General features: G+C 62.1%; 1 protein-coding gene across 3 annotated transcripts; it reads right to left on the bottom strand.

Annotated features, from left to right (window-relative positions):
• Positions 1-4,737: 4,737 nt before the first annotated feature.
• LOC144283420 (cytochrome P450 11B1, mitochondrial-like) lies at positions 4,738-17,033 on the bottom strand. Of its 3 annotated transcripts, XM_077847504.1 has the most exons (9): positions 15,734-17,027; positions 15,184-15,339; positions 10,628-10,827; positions 10,301-10,504; positions 9,877-10,031; positions 8,712-8,878; positions 8,186-8,264; positions 7,894-8,091; positions 4,738-7,697 (listed from the first exon to the last, which is right to left on the bottom strand). In XM_077847504.1, the coding sequence occupies exons 1-9, from the start codon at positions 15,970-15,972 to the stop codon at positions 7,584-7,586; spliced, it is 1,512 nt and encodes a 503-aa protein (XP_077703630.1). In that variant the 5' UTR covers positions 15,973-17,027; the 3' UTR covers positions 4,738-7,583. The 3 variants fall into 3 exon arrangements, with proteins under 3 accessions (XP_077703630.1, XP_077703631.1, XP_077703632.1); XM_077847505.1 differs by lacking the exon at positions 15,184-15,339 and having other exon boundaries at positions 15,734-17,033; XM_077847506.1 differs by lacking the exon at positions 7,894-8,091 and having other exon boundaries at positions 15,734-17,026.
• Positions 17,034-17,707: the final 674 nt, after the last annotated feature.

The raw sequence follows: 17,707 nt of genomic DNA, 5'->3' as shown, positions 1-17,707 counted from the left end.
TTTTAGAGCAAAATGCCAGAGAATCTTCTCTACTGTTGCTACATCTTCTCCTCTTGAAGCTGCTCTAGAAGAGTTTGCAGCCCATCATGGTTCATGTTCGCCTGTGACTTCCCAGGGGTCCATTTCAAGTCTCAGTCCCCACTGCGCTTCCTTCCTAACCTCACTCAGTGCCCCATCCCTCCCTCCTTCTTGGAGACCCCCTCCCACCTCCCCACCCCCGCTCTGAGTGCCCCTTGGCTTGGTTTACGGGCCCTCCATCATCTGTCACTGAATTCCTGGGTGGCTCCTCTGTCTGTGGCTTCACGTGTCTTTGTAAAAATATATTTCCATCTCCTGCTTCCTTGTTAAGGAAAAAAAAATCAAAACTTGGAAATTGAGTGAGAAGATGGTGACTTGATCTGGGAGAGGCTCGTTGACATCCTCAGCTGAGCTAGCGCGCCCTGTGCTCCCGGGCGCCACACGGCCCTCGGCGCACGCACCCCCGGACGCATCCCTTGCCCGGTCATCAGTGTGCTGGCGCTCTGACTAGCACGTAACTCCATGCAGAAAAGGTCTGCTTCGGAATCTGCTCTGTACCCAAACCTACAGGAATACTTGGTGAATGGTAGGTGCTCAGTAAATGCATATTCAGTGCTGAGATGAGCTGCTTTTTGTGCAGCTTCTAAAACACCATCAGTGGTGACGTCCTTTGGAGAGTAGCGTGTGCAAGAGGCCTCAGACAGAGTCAGCAGGAAACTCAACAGAGCAGCTGAGCTGAGGCTCCTTGGGCCTGGTGCTGCTGATCTCGTGGGTCCAAGGCATTGTCCCGTATTGGCTCTTGTCTCCATAAAGAAAAAGTAACAATGAATTTAATTAATTTTTTTAAACCAAGGCTCAGGGACTTTCGCTTATTATTATTATTTTTAAAGATTTTATTTATGTGACAGAGAGAGCAAGAGGGAGAGCATGAGCAGGGGCAGCGGCAGAGGCGGAGGGAGAAGCCGACTCCCCCCTGATCAGGGAGCCCAGGGTGGGACTGGATCCCAGGACCCCAGGATCATGACCTGAGCCAAAGGTAGATGCTCCACTGACTGAGCCACCCCCACCCCCACCCCCACACTGCTTGTTTTATGACTGCAACACTACTGCAGGTTGGATTTATTACATTTGCGTGATATATTGCATGACATAATATAATAATACGTTATTATATGTATTATTATATTTACCTTATTATTACAACTCTTTGTCATTAAAAAATTAAAATGAAAACATTTCATTCAAATGAAAACATTGGATCCCAAAAGGTAACTCAGAGCATGGACCTCATGCCTCCTTTACCTGCTGGAGAAGTCGTCCTGGGGATGCTGGACTCCAGAAGCATGATTGAGCGGTTCAGATGAAGACCAGGGGACAGGGGAGGAGTGGGGCGGGTGCTGTGTGCGGCCGCAGGGCAAGGAGGTCGCCTGGGTGCTCAGTCCTCCTCTGTCCTCTGGGATCAGCCAAGGGGGCGCTCCCACAGCTGAGCTCCTCTGCGAGGGTGGGGTCTGTGTTCATGGAGGGCACCCAGCTCTCCACTCTGCGTCTGCTGCCTCCTTGCCCAGCCAGCAGCCCCCTCGGCCTTGCGGGCCCAGCCCTGTGGAGGTCAGGCCAGGTGTGGCACAGTGGACCCGTGCTTTCTCTGGTGGCCAAGGATGTGAGCCTGGGCTCCCTCCTCGAACCGCAGGTCCCTCCATGGCTGCCTGTGTCAGGCGAGTGGCATCACTCTGAGCCCAGGATGCCCCCTCCTAAACTGGAGACAGGTGGTGCTTCTGAAGAGGGATGAGTCGGACTCTGCAACCCGCTCAAAGCCACCTCTGGCACAGCAGGCATGTCTGTGCATCTCCTGACCGGTCAGTGAGAAGCTAAGTGTCTGGCTAGGGAAGGCTCTCCTGTCAGGGCCTGGTGTGGGGTGAGAGGGACACACTTTGAGACTTTCAGCGTCTTTGCTGCCCTGGATCCTAACCCAAAGTACACAGAGTGGTGTCCGGCAGGGGTGAGGTCCCCAGAAGCTCCTATGGAACCTCTCCTGTCATGCCTGATGCCTGGCTCAGTGGGAACAAGCCCTTTCTGTCTTCCCCCAGATATGGGTCATTTCCTGGAAGACTGTGGGACATCCTGCCGTCCTGGGGAGTGAGACCTGTACCCGGTGTGGGCCACTCTGGAACCCCAGGGCTTCCTGTGATTGGGCTCACTGCTGCGCAGATGGACCCCTGACTTAAGAGTGCCATTCCCTCTTGCCTCTTAAGGAACCAGCCTTACTCCTGCTGGGGTCTTTGGTGGTGCCCAGGTGACCGTAGGCACATCACCCCAGCAGAGACCAGGCCAGTGGCTCCCTTCGTCGCATCTGCCACAAGGGATTGTGCACACCCTCCCGGAGCCTTGAGCCTTCCAGGGTGTACTGGCTGGCTTCCTGTAAATGCCGAGCCTTCCAGGCAGCCCTCGCCTTCTGTGCTGGCGGCTCTCCCAGATCTCACCTGGAAGGAGGGACAGAGGTACTCCTCCCTTATCTTCATAAGGATATAGAGCCTCTGAGCGGAAACAGATAAGGATTTTGTTTAAATAAGGGAAAGGCAATCTCACCTGATAGCAGTTAGGAGAAGGGGGGCCGTAAAGTTTGCATGCCTGAGCACCAGACCCTGGACCTTTGGAGGCTCCACCTGGGTGAGAAGCCACGGGGACACCAGAAGGTGGGAGGGCCTGAGTGCCCTCTCTGTTACAGCTCCGCCCGGACAGAGCCCGGCCACCCTGGGGGCGTGTGTAGGGCCTGAACGCAGCTCTCCCCACGTCGTGGGTACCCGGTGGCGTCCCTCTATGGGAAGCTGTGCTAGCCTAGTCTGCTGGGGGCGAGGGGGCTGCATGATTCCTATTTAACTGCTGAGGCATGGAGGGAATGCAGGACCCCGGGCCTCGCAGACCCCACTGAATGCTGGAGCTGGTTCCAGGGGGACCTGGAGTGCTTTGGGCCGCCCAGCTGGGGTCCGCGTCCCCGGAGCGGCTCGGCTTCATGCCCCCTGCCCCCTGCCCCCTGCTGGCAGGGACACCTCCCGCTGCCTGGCTTTGTGGAGGCGGACCCTGGGCCCCGTCACAGGGACAAGGCTTCCAATCCCCACTGTCCCACTCAGTAGCCTTGTACCCTCAGGCAAAGATCTTCATGTTTGGGCTCCGGTTTGCTGATGGATACGGTGGGAAGAATGACAGATTCCCGTCGTGGCTATAAACTGTGGAACGGGTACCACGGGAGTGCTTGAAGCCGCTAGTGGCTGGTATGTTAAAGCACTCTCATAGCTACTGGGGTTATGATGCCTTCAGTATTGTTTAGCAGATTAAGGAAACATCTGGAAGACAGGAGTTAAACCACCTGTCCAGGCTCACAGAGCAGGAACTAAAGCCACAGCTCAGGCCTCCCGGGCTTCCCGGAGGGGTGCCCTCGGTGGGCCGGCAGGGAGCTCTTGGGGTTGCCCAAGGTCGCCTGGCACCGCCCAGGAGCCCGGTGGGGTGGGCTGTGGACAGAAGGCCGCGGCCCAACACAGCGTCCTTGGCCTACACTGGAGCCGCATCACAGCCGGGAGTCATCGCTTCCGGGCCGCAGGCGGGGGCTCTCGGGCCCCGCGGTCCGGACGGTTAGTGCGTCCACATCCTGCAGCCGCTGCCCCAGGCCTGGATCTTGCAGCATAGCTCAGCTCGCGTTCCTTTTTCTTCCCTTCCTTACAAGTAAGCTCTACACCCAACACGGGGCTGGAACTCGCAAGCCCGCCAGGCGTCAAGTTCCTCTTCTTGAAGCAAATTCAGAGTAATTCCTCCAGCGACGTTCTGAGGAGCTCGTGGCTCCTCGTGGCTCGTCCCCACCCGGTGGTCCTTCCCCTGTGCATCGTGAACGCGTTGCTCTCATGTCCGACATCTAATGCTGTCGTCATCACAGATGCAGCTGACATTTGTCTATGATTTCTATTTTTTAAGATTATTTATTTGAGAGAGAGAGAGAGAGAGAGCACAAGAGGGGGGTGGGGTGGGCAGAGGGAGAAGCAGACTTTTTTTTTTAAGATTTTATTTATTTATTCATGAGAGACACACACAGAGAGGCAGAGACACAGGCAGAGGGAGAAGCAGGCTCCATGCAGGGAGCCCGATGCGGGACTCCATCCCAGGAACCTGGAATCATGACCTGAGCCAAAGTCCAGAGTCAGAGGCTGAGACCACTGAGCCACCAGTCACCCTTGTCTATGATTTCTAGAAGCATTTATTTATTTATATTTAAAAAATATTTTATTTATTTATTCATGAGAGACAGAGACAGAGAGAGACAGAGAGACAGGCAGAGACACAGGCAGAGGTAAAAGCAGGCTCCATGCAGTGACCCTGATGTGGGACTTGATCCCAGAACCCCAGGGTCATGACCTGAGCCGAAGGCAGATGCTCAACCGCTGAGCCACCCAGGTGTCCCTCTAGAGGTTTTAGATTGTTCTCTTCACTATTAACATTCTGCTTCAAATACAGTATAATATACCTGTGTACATGTGGTATATGAGTGTGTGGAGTGGAGGAAGGTATTTGCAAGAAGGTGTGAAACCGTGTGCACACCAGTATAATTGTGACCTGACTGGTTAATACGAAGAGAACATCATTGTTACAAACACATATATGGAACTTCATTTTCTTCTTTGGTTTCTTACTGGCTGGCGCTGCAAAGAAGGGACACACCAAAAATTGCCAAATCTCTTCTTTTTTAAAGATTTTATATTATTCATGACACACACACACACACACACACAGAGGCAGAGACACAGGCAGAGGAAGAAGCAGGCTCCATGCAGGGAGCCCGAAGTGGGACTCGATCCTGGGACTCCGGATTCTCGCCTTGGGCTGAAGGCGGTGCTAAACCGCTGAGCCACCTGGGCTGCCCGCCAAACATTTTCTTGAAAGCAAACAATGTTGTGTGTATTTCTGATATTAGCAAAAATAGTGAAATAAATATGTTAGCACCCGTTTCTGTACATTAGTCTCAGTGCCGTATCCAGTGGGCAAGGACTGGATTTCTCATGGCTAACAGCCCTTGACAAGTGAAAAATGCCCCATAAGTAGGTGCTAACTGGTGGGATAAAAAATTGTGCATAGCCATGTGACATTTTGGCAGGCACTCTCCTTGCGGTCCAATAACTACTACATGCAAAAGACTGACAGCCAGCCACTCTGGACCTCTCTTACTAGTAGGCAGGCAAATATTTCTGCAAGAAAGTGAAAAAACATCTACACACAGAGCGTGATGGCACAATGCAGGCGGGAGGCTGCGGCACATGGCGTGTGCCCCTTGCTCCCTCAGGGCACCAGGACGGCGTGTGACACGGATCCTCCACCCCCCAGCCCCGCCTCCAGCCCGGGTATTCAGGTTCTGGCCCGGTCATGAGGCCGATGAGTCTGTTTCAGTCCTTCCCCTCCTAGAAAGTATAAATCCGCACAAACATGTAGAAAAGAATTGCCCGGCGTGGCTGGCACAAAGGGCAGGACATCTTCAAACTGGAAAATGGGTAGAATGACGGGCAAGGGCGCAGCGGGCACAGCAGCCCCCGGGGGTCGGGAGGGTGGGTCCCGATATCTGGGGGAGAGGACGTGAGGTGTAGGACCCGACGGGGTGAGAGGTTGCTTTGGGACCCCACGGAACAGGGACTTTGGAAGGCCATGGCCGAGGTGAAGGTGGAGCGCCGCGTCCTGTGCAGCAGGAGCGGGAGAAGCCGAGGAAGCCGAGCCCCGCGAGGCTGGGGATTCCCGTCCCAGGCGTCTTCCGGGGACCCCCAGGCCGGGCAATGAACACCACACCCGGCCCTGGGCACGGAGGGGGGCCGTGCGCGGGTAAGCGGAAGAAGCCACAGAAGGGTAGGACCCTCGTAGGACGGTCCTACTTGGTGTCCGTCCCCGGAATGGCAGGAATGCTGGAAATAGGCGCGGCTCGGGGCCAAGACCCCCTTTAATGGCAGGGCGATTCCACGCCGCGCAGGTCCCCCTCACCCCAAGGTCCTTCGGTGGGGGTGGGGGTCGGGGAGGGCACGGGAGGCGGGGCGGGCCCACCCGATCGGGCGGCTCCTCTGCCCTGGACGGGCCGCGAGGCCGGGCCGAGCTCAGTGCTCCCTGCCAGGGCCGCTGGAAGAGGGGCAGAGCCGTGCACCCCGCTGCACAGAGCGACACATGCACACTCCCTGCGGGGGAGCGGCCATCCCAGGCCTGCCGGCCACCGCGCGCCACCACGGAGCAGGGCCTCCGATAAAGCAGCGACTGTCGGGCAGCGGGAGAAGCCATCCCTGTCCAGCCAGTGACCACGGAGCTTGTGCCACCTTGCCAGGTCCTCCCCGGGGCCTGTGAGCTGGGCGTCCTCGCGCGGTGAGGGGGATGAAGGGACGGGCTCCCCGCTCGTCTCCGTGGCTCCCCGTCCCCCTCGCCCAGGGGAAGACCACGCCGCGGGCAGCAGCCCTCCTCCAGGGCGACGGCGTGCCGAGGGCGCCAGGTCTCTTCTTCCTCCGGGGACTCGCGCAGGGACAGATGCCGCCGAGGGGCCCCTGGGCACGGGCAGGGCTGGCACAGCCTGGGGGTGCCCTTCCTCCCGCTGCCCGGCTGGGCGCCGAGTGCCGGCTCTCCCGGGGGCCAGGGACACTGAGCGGAGCGGCCCCCGCCCGGCCTTGCCTCAGCCCCTTCCAGCCGGGGGTGTCCCCTGCGCCGGGCCGCCTGGGACAGGCTGCTCGCTGCTGCCAGCTAGGAGACCCCAGCCGGCTCTCCGCCGTTCAAAGCCCCTTCCTGCCACGGGGTCAGGCCCGAGGGGCCACTGTGACAGGGCGGGTGGCCACGGCACACAGAGGCCCTCTCTCAAGGGAGCGTGTGGCTGTGCCTGGCTGAGGGCGCCCCAAGCCTGCTTCTAGAGGTTTCTCCGAGGTCATCCCGCGGCTAGCCAGAGACTTCACCATCCTCCCTGCTTGGCGAGTCGTCTCCACGGCCCATCGTCCCCGTGAGCTCCTGGGGGCTGTTCTAGTCAACGCGACCCTGACCTGGTCGTGCAGGCCCTCGGCTGGGGGCTTTCACCATAAGCCCAGAGCCTCGCAGGGCCAGGAGGAGCCCAAGTGGACTGAGCACAACGGGTGGGGTTGGGGCTGGGGCTGGGGTGGGGCGACTACCGGCCACGCTTGCAGATCTAGGCTGGGCACAGAGTATGGCCCTTGAGATGGCACCGAGCAGGACGAGGACCCGAGATTGGCAGCTCCTCAGGGGGCAGAGGGCACAGGGGCTAACAGATTGGACAGCGAGGCGAGGCGGGGGGTGGGGTGTGCACATCCGAAGCCCCAGGGGCTAGTGTGGGGGCGACAGGGCCTCAAAGGCCCCCGGAGGGTGCTCGCTGCCCGGGAGGGCGCTGGCGGCACCGGGTACACACCAGGGCCTGCCGCCAGGCATCCTCCCGTTGACCCTCTGTGCAAGGTGCCGGCTGCACTGTGTGGCTCAGGAAGCAGGGCCCAAGGGGACAAACAGGGCTGGCCGGGGTAGGCAGTGGGGCTGGCGGCGTGGGGGCCCGACAGCGGGGCGACACCCTAGTGGATGGCCCGGAAGGTGAGCAGGGGGAGGGTGGAGGGCATCATTATGAAGCGGTAGACCATCTTGACGTCCTCGTGGGTGAGGGTCTCCACCAGGAAGTTGTTGAGCACCTAGGACAGAGGCGTGGGTGTCCCCGGACAGCCTGTCACCCCAGGGTCCTGGCCCAGGCTGCGGGGCCTGCCTGGCCCCCAGCGTGTGGGCCGGCTGTAGCCCAGGGGAAGCCAGTGGCTCCCAGCAGGCCGCCCTGCACGCCAGCCCCCACCCCAGGCCGGGCTCCGCCGCGTGGCGCCTCCCGGGGCCGCTCACGTGGTGCAGCAGCAGCAGCATCTCGGTCTCGGCCAGGCGCCGCCCCAGGCACTGGCGCACGCCAAAGCCGAAGGCCAGGCTGGGGGCCCTGGTGCCGGAGCCCCGGCCGTCCAGCCAGCGCTGGGGATGATAGCGCTCGGGCCTCTCGAACACGGAGGGGTTTCGACCCAGGGAGTAGAGCTGCACCTTGACCAAGGTCTGCGGACGGGGGAGGGGCAGTGTCGGCGGCGCCGGGCGGCCACGAGTCAGCCAGGCTTGCCGTCAGCTGGAGGGGCTGTGGGGCCCCACTCACCCCCGCCGGGATGTGGTAGTTCTGCAGCACCACGTCCGAGCCCACCTGGCGGTCCACCGAGATACCCACGGGGTACAGCCTGTGGACAGGGGTATCCCACAGGGTCGTCCGCTGTGTCCGCAGGAGCCCTGGCTTCCCTCCCACGGCCCTCCTGGCGCAAGGGCGCTGGCCCAGGGGAGCTCCCCGCCACCCTTTCGGGTCCCTTCTGGCTCCCGGAGGCCCGGGTCACGAGCAGCTCGTCCCTGGCACCTCCTGAGCTCAGATGAAGCTCCGCCACCCTGCGCAGCCCTGGGAGGAGGACATGGCCGAGCATGGCTCCCAGGGGGGCACTGAGGTGGCATCACGGAGCCAGAAGCGCCCCCATCCCTTCAGGGAGAGGAAGAGGAGGTACCGGGGATGCATGGTGGGCAAAGCTGCTCCTCGGCCCCAGGATCGGAGCACCGCTCCCCAGACAGCGGGGCCCAGGCAGCCGGAGGGGGTTGGGGGGTTCGGGGTGGGGGGGGCTGGGCAGGCCTGCCACACCCACCTCAGGGTCTCCTTGAGGGCGGCCCGCAGCAGGGGCAGCTCTGTGACTGCTGTCTGGGGATTCTCGGCGATGCCGGCCTGGGCCCCCCGGCTCTCCTGGCGCAGGGCGTGCTGCACATCAGGGTTGCGAGCCAGCTCGAACAGAGTCATCCACAAGGGGTAGGCCGTCTGCAGGAGCCACAAGTGTGGGTGCCTCCGCCCGGACCACCCCCCAGGACGGCGGTCTGCCCCGGGCATGTGCCTCTCCCCCTCCACCCTGGGGAGGACGGATCCCAGGGATCTGACACCTCAAGATCTAAAGCCCGCCTTATCCCCTGCCCTCGCATCCCCGGGGGAAGCTCTGTCCAAGTTCAGAGAAGATCCAGGCCTCCTCCTCCACCCACTTGAGGGCCTGCCTCTCACCCTCCTCGGGGGCTCCATCTGCTCAGGGGCGCGCGTGCGTGTGCCAGGGGAGGCTGCTCCTCGGCCCCAGGGCTGTGGCACGTCAGCACCCATGCAGTGATCTTCCCTGGGCACTGAGGGGCAGGTCAGCCCTGACCCCGTGGCCTCAACACCAACGGGCCACCCTGGGCCCTAAGTCTGGCTGGGCCTTGGGCTCCGCTCAGCTAGTTTCTCCCCCCGCAGGGTCGGTGCCTCTGCTCAGGAGCCGGGGTGCCCGGGCCAGGGCAGCACCTCGGGACGCGGGCCGAGGAAGGCTGGGTCTGCTTCCCCCACCGCCACCGCTACCGCCACCCCCATCGCCCTGCTGGGTTGCCATCTGCTGGCTGTGCCACCAGCTGCAGCCCAGAGCTGCCCTTTCTGTCCTGAGCCTGTCCCCTGCAGGGCAAGTCCCAGGAGAGCCACATGTCCCTGTTCTCAGGAGGGGGCCCCTCACGTGCACACCGCCCTCCCCTTGGCCAGGCCCCAGACATCTGTGTGAGGTGTGTGCCACCGTAGGGCACTGGAGCCCCCGGGCTCCACACGGGGCGGGCTTGGCTCCCCAGTGGGGCAGAGGCCGAGCTCTCCCCTTGGAGGGGCGGCCCCCGCGCCCTCCCCTGCCCTCAGATCAGAGCCTTCCGTCGCCTCAGAACAGGGGCGAGTGGGGGCCACTCTGTGCGGGGGGTGGAGGGACGCGTCGCCTGGAGCCCGGGCGTCCGTGTCCTGGGGCAGGGCTGGTCCGGCCTGACCGTGTCCACGCTCCCGGCGGTGAGCTCGATGCAGTTGGCCCTGACGGCCTCCGGGCTCAGGTCCGCGCGCAGCAGCAGCTCCCCCACGATGCCGCTGTAGTGCTGCGGGCGGCCGAGGGCCAGCTCCTGGTAGATCCTCTGGATGGCTTCGTTGGCTGTGGGCCGGAGACGCAGGGGCCTGGGCCCGGGGCCGGGGGGCTCTCCACCTCAGCCCTGCGCCACGGCCCGCCGCACCGCCTCGCCCGCCCGCTCCTGCCCGGTGCTCGGGCCCAGCGCAGCCTGGCCCGGCCTCCCCGCCTGCTCCCGGGGGCCTCCAAGGTGCCCCGAGCGCCCCGCTGGGGCCGCAGCCCTCCCCCAGCCTCAGGGAGCTGGAACGGCAGCCCTGGGTCCCTGTGCCGCGGCACTGCCGGCGTCAGGTCCTCACCGTACTGGACGATGTAGTCCCAGGACTCAAAGTGCTCCTTCCACACCCTGGCACTCGTCCAGCGCGACAGGCCCCGCGGCAGGTACAGGAGCTGGGCCGTGGACCTCAGCATGGCCTCCAGGGCCTGGAGAAAGTGCAGGCTGGCAGGACTCGGGCTGGGGCCCAGCAGGCCCAGCCGCTCCCCGAACAGGGCCAAACTGCTGGCTGTGGACAAGGCACGCTGCTGAGCGCAGGGCAGCCGCGGGCCCCGAGGGCAGCCGAGGGCCCCGGATGGTCCCAGCCAGGGCCCGGCCCGCCCTGGCGCCAGCCAGCCCGGCACCTGCACACCTTCTACGGTGTAGTACAAGATGCTGGGCCGGATGTCCAGGGTCAGACTCCCGCGGGCATTCTGCAGCACTCTCGCCCTCAGGGCCTGTGAGAAGTCCCTGGCCACCCCGTCCACCATGGGGATGTACTTCTGGACGGCCTGTAGCGACAGCACGTCCGGGTTCAGCTTCAGTCGGTTCAGGCGCCACTCGGGCCCGTTTCTGTAGAGCAGACACAGGAGCTGCAGGGGAGGCAGATCAGCGCCGGGCCGGGCCCGCACCTCCCCCCATCGTCCTGGTCTCCAAGGGGAAGGGGTGGGGCGGGGGGCTGCCTAGAGGGCCCGAGGGGCGGGCTGCCCTCCCTTGGACCCCAGGGAGAGCCCTTTCTCCCACGGAGGCCTTGAGTGCCGTGCCCAGATACCCTCCATGCCCTCCCCCCCCCCGTGCTCCCCTTGAGGCGAGGCCGAGCCCCACACATGCATCTGTGCCTGGCTGTGCCCCGAGGGTCCCCGGGTTTGTGGCTGCACACCCATGGGGCTCTTCTGGCTCCTCCCTCTCCCAGGAAGGAGGAGGGAGCCCAGGCTCTTGTCAAGCTCTGCCACCCTGCTCACGCCATGCCCCGGGGTGAGAGGCCCGTGGCCCCCTTCACCTCCACCCTTCCTGTTGCTGAGCCTGCTGCCCCTGTGCCGGTCACACCCGGGCCTGTCCCCGCGTGGCTTCCGCTCCTCCAGGGCAGGAGCCAAACCGCAACTTGCGTGATACACTCAAAAAAGACTCCAGGGTTTAAAGCCTTCCTTTCCAATTCGCGTGCCTTTTATTTCTTATTTGTATCCGGCTGCTATGACTAGGACCTCAATGGGTAAGGAAGAAGTAATGACACGTCCTCCGCACCTGCACGTGGCATGATACCGCAGACAGAAAACCCCTAAAGGAGCCAGCCCCGCCCTCCCCCCAAGAAGGCCAGAACTGGTAACTGAGTTCACAGGGTCTGAGAATACACAATGAATATACCGAGACCTGATGCATATCTGTATGCTAAGGATGAAGTAGCACGAAAGGGAATGAAGGAAACAATCCCATTTCCATTGCACCCAAAATAAGACAACACTTAGGAACAACCTTAACGGAGGACACGAAAACCCGGTACTCTGACAAGCGTAACACAGGCGAAAGAAGCTGCAGACGACACAGAGAAATTGGAAGGGAGCCCACGCTCATGCATTGGAAGGACCGATCCTGTTATCTGTCCACGCTACCCAAAGCGAGCTACACAGTCCGTGGAATCCTTATCTAGATACCAACAGCATTTTTCACGGAATGAGAACAAATAACGCTAAAACGTGTATGGAACCCCGGAAGACCTTGAAAGCCAAAGCGACCCCGAGAAAGAACCACAGAGCTGCAGGTCCCACAATCCCAGGTGTGAGGCTACACTACCGAGCGTAGTGATCGGTCCAGCCTGGTGCCGGCACAGAAGCAGGCGCACAGACCAAGGAGAGCTGAGCGGAAGCCCAGAGGAGGCCACGACTGAGCGGTCCATGGATCTCTACGAAGGAGGTGGAATATCCAACGGGCAGAGGACAGTCTCTTCAACAGGCGGTGCCCGGACATCCGGACAGCGCCCGGCAGAACGACGACACCGGCTGGCTTCCTACACCACATGCACAACTACCCTCGGAATGGATGAGAGAGCTCCGTGCGAGACCCGAAACCATACACCTCCCAGAAGACAGCACTGCCAGGGCCGTGTCTGACGTGGGCCGTCAAGGCATCTCTCTGGATGCGGTCCCCTCAGGCACGGGGAGGAAGAGCAAAATTAAACTATCAGAATTTCACCCACGGGGAAGTGTTTGCCCAGCGAAGGACACCGTCAACAGAAGCAGGAGAGCAAGCTCCTGAGGCGGAGAAGACTTTGGCAAAGGACGCGTCCATGAGCTCAATATCCAAACATTTAAGGAACTCATGCAACCGCACCCTGGAAAACACACAATCCCATGAAAAACGGCAGAAGGCCCGGATGGACATTTTCCCAAGGAAGACACAGCGATGGCCCACAGACACAGGCAGATGCTCCTCATCACCCATCGGCAGGGAAACACAGATCCCAACTACAGTGAGACAGCCCCTCACACCCATCAGCACGGCCACCGCCCCAAACCGCAAGAAATGACAGATGTTGGTGAGGCTGTGGAGAAAGGGGAGCCCTCGGGCACTGCTGGTGGGAATGCAGCCTGGGCAGCCGCCCTGCAGGACGGTAGGAAGGGTCCTCAAAGAGCCAAGAGTGGGGGATCCCTGGAGCTCAGCAGTTTAGTGCCCGCCTTCGGCCCAGGACGTGATCCTGGAGTCCCCGGTCAGGTCCCACATCGGCTCCTTGTGTGGAGCCTGCTTCTCCCTCTGCCTGTGTCTCTGCCTCTCTCTCCCTGTGTCTCTCATGAGTAAATATATAAAATCTTAAAAAAAAAAAAGTGAAACATCGTTCCACTACTGGCTGTTTCCCCAAGGAAAATGAAAACACACAGCGGAAAAGATATGTGCACGCTGAGGTTTCCTGCAGCCCTGTTTATGATGGGCAAGCTAGAGAGAGAGGCAGACATTTATATACGATGGAATATTACTCAGCCACGAAAATGAATGAGATCTCGCCATTTGCAACAACATGATGGATCTAGAGGGTATGATGCTAAGTGCCAATAGTCAGAGAAAGACAGATTACCATAAGATTCCGGTCGTTTGTGGAATTTAAGAGGCAAAGCCAATGCATTAACACAAAAGAGAGAAAGAAAGAAACAAAGAAAGAAAGAAAAAGAAAGGAAGAGAAAGAGAAAGAGACAGACAAAATTCCGAGTCTTAAGCAGAGAGAACACCCTGCTGGTTGGCAGGGGGAGGGGGCCGGGGTCGGGGAAACTGGGCTGGGGACCCAGAGTACACTTGTCGTGATGAGCCCTGAGCAGCGTATGGCTGTGTGGAGTCCTTATGTTGTCTGCCTGAAACTAATGTAACAGTATCATGGAAGTATGCTTTGATTAGGAAGAAGAGGAAGATGATGTGAAAGAAGAAGATGATGAAGAAGGAGAAGGAGGAGGAGGAAAAGAAGAGGATGAGGAAGGAGGAGGAGAGGTTGAGGAAGCAGAAGTGGGTACCGAATGAGAAGAGGAGGAGGAGGAGGTGTCAGAGGAGGAGAGGAAGAGAAGCAGAAGGAGAAGAGGAAGAGGAGGAGGAGAAGAGGAAGAGGAGGAGAAGGAGGAAGAGAGGAAGGAGGACAGGGAGGAGGAAGAGGAGGAGGAGGAAGAGGAGGACAAGGAAGAAGAGGAGGAAGAGGAGAGGAGAAAAAGGAGGAGACGGAAAAGTAGGTGCAGGGGGATGCGGAGGAGCAGGAGTCGGGGCAGGAGGAGGAGAGGCAGAGGGGGAGGAGGAGGAGGTAAGAGGAAGCAAAGGAGGAGGAGGAGGAGGAGGAGGAGGAGGAGAGCGTTCTGGCCAAGTGGGTGCTGAGCAGTAATTAGAGCAGATGGTCTCCGGGGAAACCAGGGTCCCGAGCCCATCAGCACGGCCGGCTCCAGGGCGCTGTCCGTCTGTCAGTCCGTCAGTCCGTCCGTCCAGCGGATGGTGGAGGGAGCTGCCTTCTCAGGCACACGAGAGCACAAGCAGCGTTTCCACGGCTGGCTGCCTGCACATAGAGATGAGGATCGTGCGCGCTCACGGGCGCCCAGAGAGATGCACACGCCACACGGGCCCCGGGCAGACACGCACGCTGACACAGACGACGTGCGTGAGCACACCCACAATGCCCACCTGCACATGCACACGACACACCTGGATGCTCAAAACTGGGCACACATGTGCAGATGACACACTCTTAGGCATGCAGGCCGGTACCAAAACGCACACGCACGTGTGCACAAAGAGCAGAAGTGCGCACACATGCCAACACGGGGAGACACCGCTCAAGCACGCACACCACGGCATGAGCACAAGCCAAAGGCAGCCATCGTGGGCAAACACACACGTATTCACATGCCTAAAACAGCACCGACCAGTGAGCGTAATTGTGGGCCCACTCACACTCCTGGGCAGACACCCACCACACACACACGCACCCAAGGGTGCATATGCGGGCTCATAGCCTCCTAGGCTCTAGGTGGGAGGCCTAGAGTTCAGCTTCTGAACAAAGGCCCCTCCCTCTGCCGCCCGCCCTCCTCCCACCCTGGCCTCGCCCTCCGGAGCCTCCTGTGCTCAACCCCAGGGCCCACGGGGCAGGGGCCGAGGGCTGCCAACCCAGGGGGCCCCAAGGCCCCAGCACACACTCCCAGGGGCACCTGGCTGTGACTCCAGTCCCCCAGGCCTGGGCCTCCTGACCTGTAGGAAGGGAGAAGGCCACCCTGCCTGGGCGGGCCAACTACAAAGGCCTGGGTGGAGTGGGTGCTCCCTCGTGGAAGCGGCCATCCTGCTCTGCTGACCTGTGGCCCTGCTGCCCCTCTCCAGGCCCGGGAAATGCGGGCCTCCCCACTCCTCAATGGCCTCGGGCCGGGGTGCTCGGGGGCTGCCCGCTCCCTCCCACGCCTCCCCCCCCCTCGCGCTCACAGCAGGAACACGCCGCATTTGTGCCCACGATGCTGTCGGTAGGCCAGCCAGGGGTCCAGGGGCGGCCGCCAGGGCTGAGGGCTCTCCACTCGCTGCAGCCTCTCCACGTCCTCGGGCAGCATCACGTGCACCATGTGTGTCCCTCCCACGTCATACCTGAGGGACAGAGCTCAGAGCCCTGCTGGGGGGCCGGGGCCTCCCTGGGGCTCCCCGTGCAGAGCCACCGGCCTGGCTCCCGTTGGCCTCTCCGTCCTCCTGGGCCGTGGACGGGGCTCGAGCTCGGGCTCCTACGCCATCTAACCGGGGAAGCCTCTCCCTCTCGGCCGTCCGCCCTCGGCCGTCTGCCCTCTGCCTCTCGGGTCACCGTCCGGGGAGCCCTGCAGCCTCACAAGAGCCCCGGCGGGTGTCCGGGGTCAAGGGCACGGAGCAGCCACTGCTCAGCCCCCAGGCGGCCGCTGGGGACGCGCAGCGCCCTGCACCCGCAGGGACTCGGAGCCGGGAGGGACAGCCGGGCAGGGTGCTCCCAGCGAGGCGGGCAGGAAGGCTTTACCTGAAAATGGGCCCCAGCTCCTGGAAGGTGCGGTGCATCTCCAGGTGGAGGCTCTCAGAGCCCTGCTGCCTCCAGATCTGCAGCACCCGCATCCACTTGTTGCCGGGACAGCGGGGCACGGCTTCGAAGGGCAGCACCGCCCTGGGGGCCGGAGCGGCTCGGGTGCCCAGTGCGCGTGCCCTGCTCAGGGCCAGCCAGGGCCCGGCCCGCCACCCTCGCGCCTGTGCCCTGAAGGCCATTCCGATGCTCCCTCCGTCCCCTGTCAGCACAGTCCTTTTATCTCGCCCTGAGGCCTGGAGCGACGACTCGATCGCGTCATGGGAGAAGCTGTCCCTGGACGAGGCCAGGAAACCCGGCTCAGGGGTCAGGGCCGGCGGAGGAGGAGGAGGAGGAGGAGGAGGAGGAGGAGGAGGAGGAGGCCGAAAGAGATGGATGGGCGCCTCACTCCCACTTGCGCAAGGCCTGCTGGTGGCCGGGCGTTGAGAGCAGGTGCGGGGTGTGGCCCGGGGGCCCAGGTGGCTTGGCCAGGGTAGGGCCCTCGCCCCCTCCCGGGTGGGGGAAGAAGCAAGATGGATGGGTCCTTATCTTTTCAAGAGATGACAGGGGCCTGGGCTACTTTCCTCTCCCTCTACGAGGACCAGGGCAGGAAGGAGCGGAGCGCGTCATCCCATCGACCCACATGCCTTCTTGGACTGCTCTCCCCCTGGCCTCAGGCTGGGTGCAGGAGACCCCGACACTAACCTTAAGCTGGCTCGTCCCACCAATGAGCGCTTTTGGTCCTGGGGCCGGAGCCGGGGCATGGGGGCTGGAGGGGGGGGCAACGGGGGAAATCCAGAGAGCCAACTGAGGGTGGCACTGATGGGGCCGAGGCCCTATATGCCTGTCTGGCCTGCAGGCTCAGTTCAGGACCAGCCAGTGGCCAGGACACGAGGGTCACTGATAGGATGCCCGGCAAGCCCCTCCTCGGCAGGGAAGCGGGGGGGCACAGCTGGCGTGGCCCACGCGTGGCCTGCGGGCCTGGGCCTGTGCTCAGTGCCTACGCCCTCCTCTCTCATCTGCACGCGTGCTCTCGGGGCTGCAGGCTGTGAGCTCAGGCCAGGCGGGAAAGGATGGATTCTATGATGGGGTGTGTGCTCGGGCTCCCGACCCTTGGAGGGTGGATCCACAGTTCGGGGTGCCAGGGCATCTTCCTGACACCTGGCGGCATTCCCACAAGGTGGCTATCGCTGTCACGGTTCCCATTTTCAGAGAGGGGACAGAGGCCCGGCCACTGCCACTTCCCACAGGCCCCGGTTCCTTGCAACCCCCCGACCCCCGCGTCAGACGCCACTCCTTCCCTGCCCTGGCTCCTCTGTGCTCTCCTGCTGTGCCTGCAGCCCCGACCCTCATTTGGGGAGCGGACGATGGGGGCAGCCGCCCCAGCTCAGACTGGAGGCAGGTTGGAGGGCGCGTGAGGGTTTTAGCAGGGACGGTGGGATCTGAGTCTGTTTTCCAATTGGCCTCAAGGCAGCGGCTCCCTGCTCCTGACCCTCCCTGAGGGAGTCCCCGGGTGGGGCGGGCGAGGAGTCAGAAGTGCCAAGGCCCCCCGGCAGCAAGCCGAGGCGTGCTGTGCCTCACCCCGGAGGGTGCATGGGCATGTGTCCTCGGGCGACAGAGGCAGGCGGGAGCCACACCGGCCCGGGCCCAGGCCATGCGGGACACTCCCGCTGCCCGACCTGCCCTGTGATCCCCTCCCCACCACCCGGGGCACTTGTGGCCTCTGCAGGGCTGTTCTCTGCCCCGGGCCAGCTTTCCTGTCCCCACACAGTCTGCCTCCAGGGATGCGAGCTGCCCAGGGAACCACGGAGCGGCTCCCACAGGGAGATGCCGGCAGAGGACGCCTCCTGGCTGGTGTGCACACAGGCGGCTGTCGGGGCTGCTGTTCCCTGTGACCACCGCCCTGGCAGGCCCTCCCTGGAGACCTCCTCTGGGGAA

This window comes from Canis aureus, chromosome 14 (genome assembly GCF_053574225.1).
Source record: "Canis aureus isolate CA01 chromosome 14, VMU_Caureus_v.1.0, whole genome shotgun sequence".
Classification (NCBI taxonomy): domain Eukaryota; kingdom Metazoa; phylum Chordata; class Mammalia; order Carnivora; family Canidae; genus Canis; species Canis aureus.
Note: the sequence above shows the minus strand (reverse complement) of the source record. Positions and strands in the feature narration are given on the sequence as shown.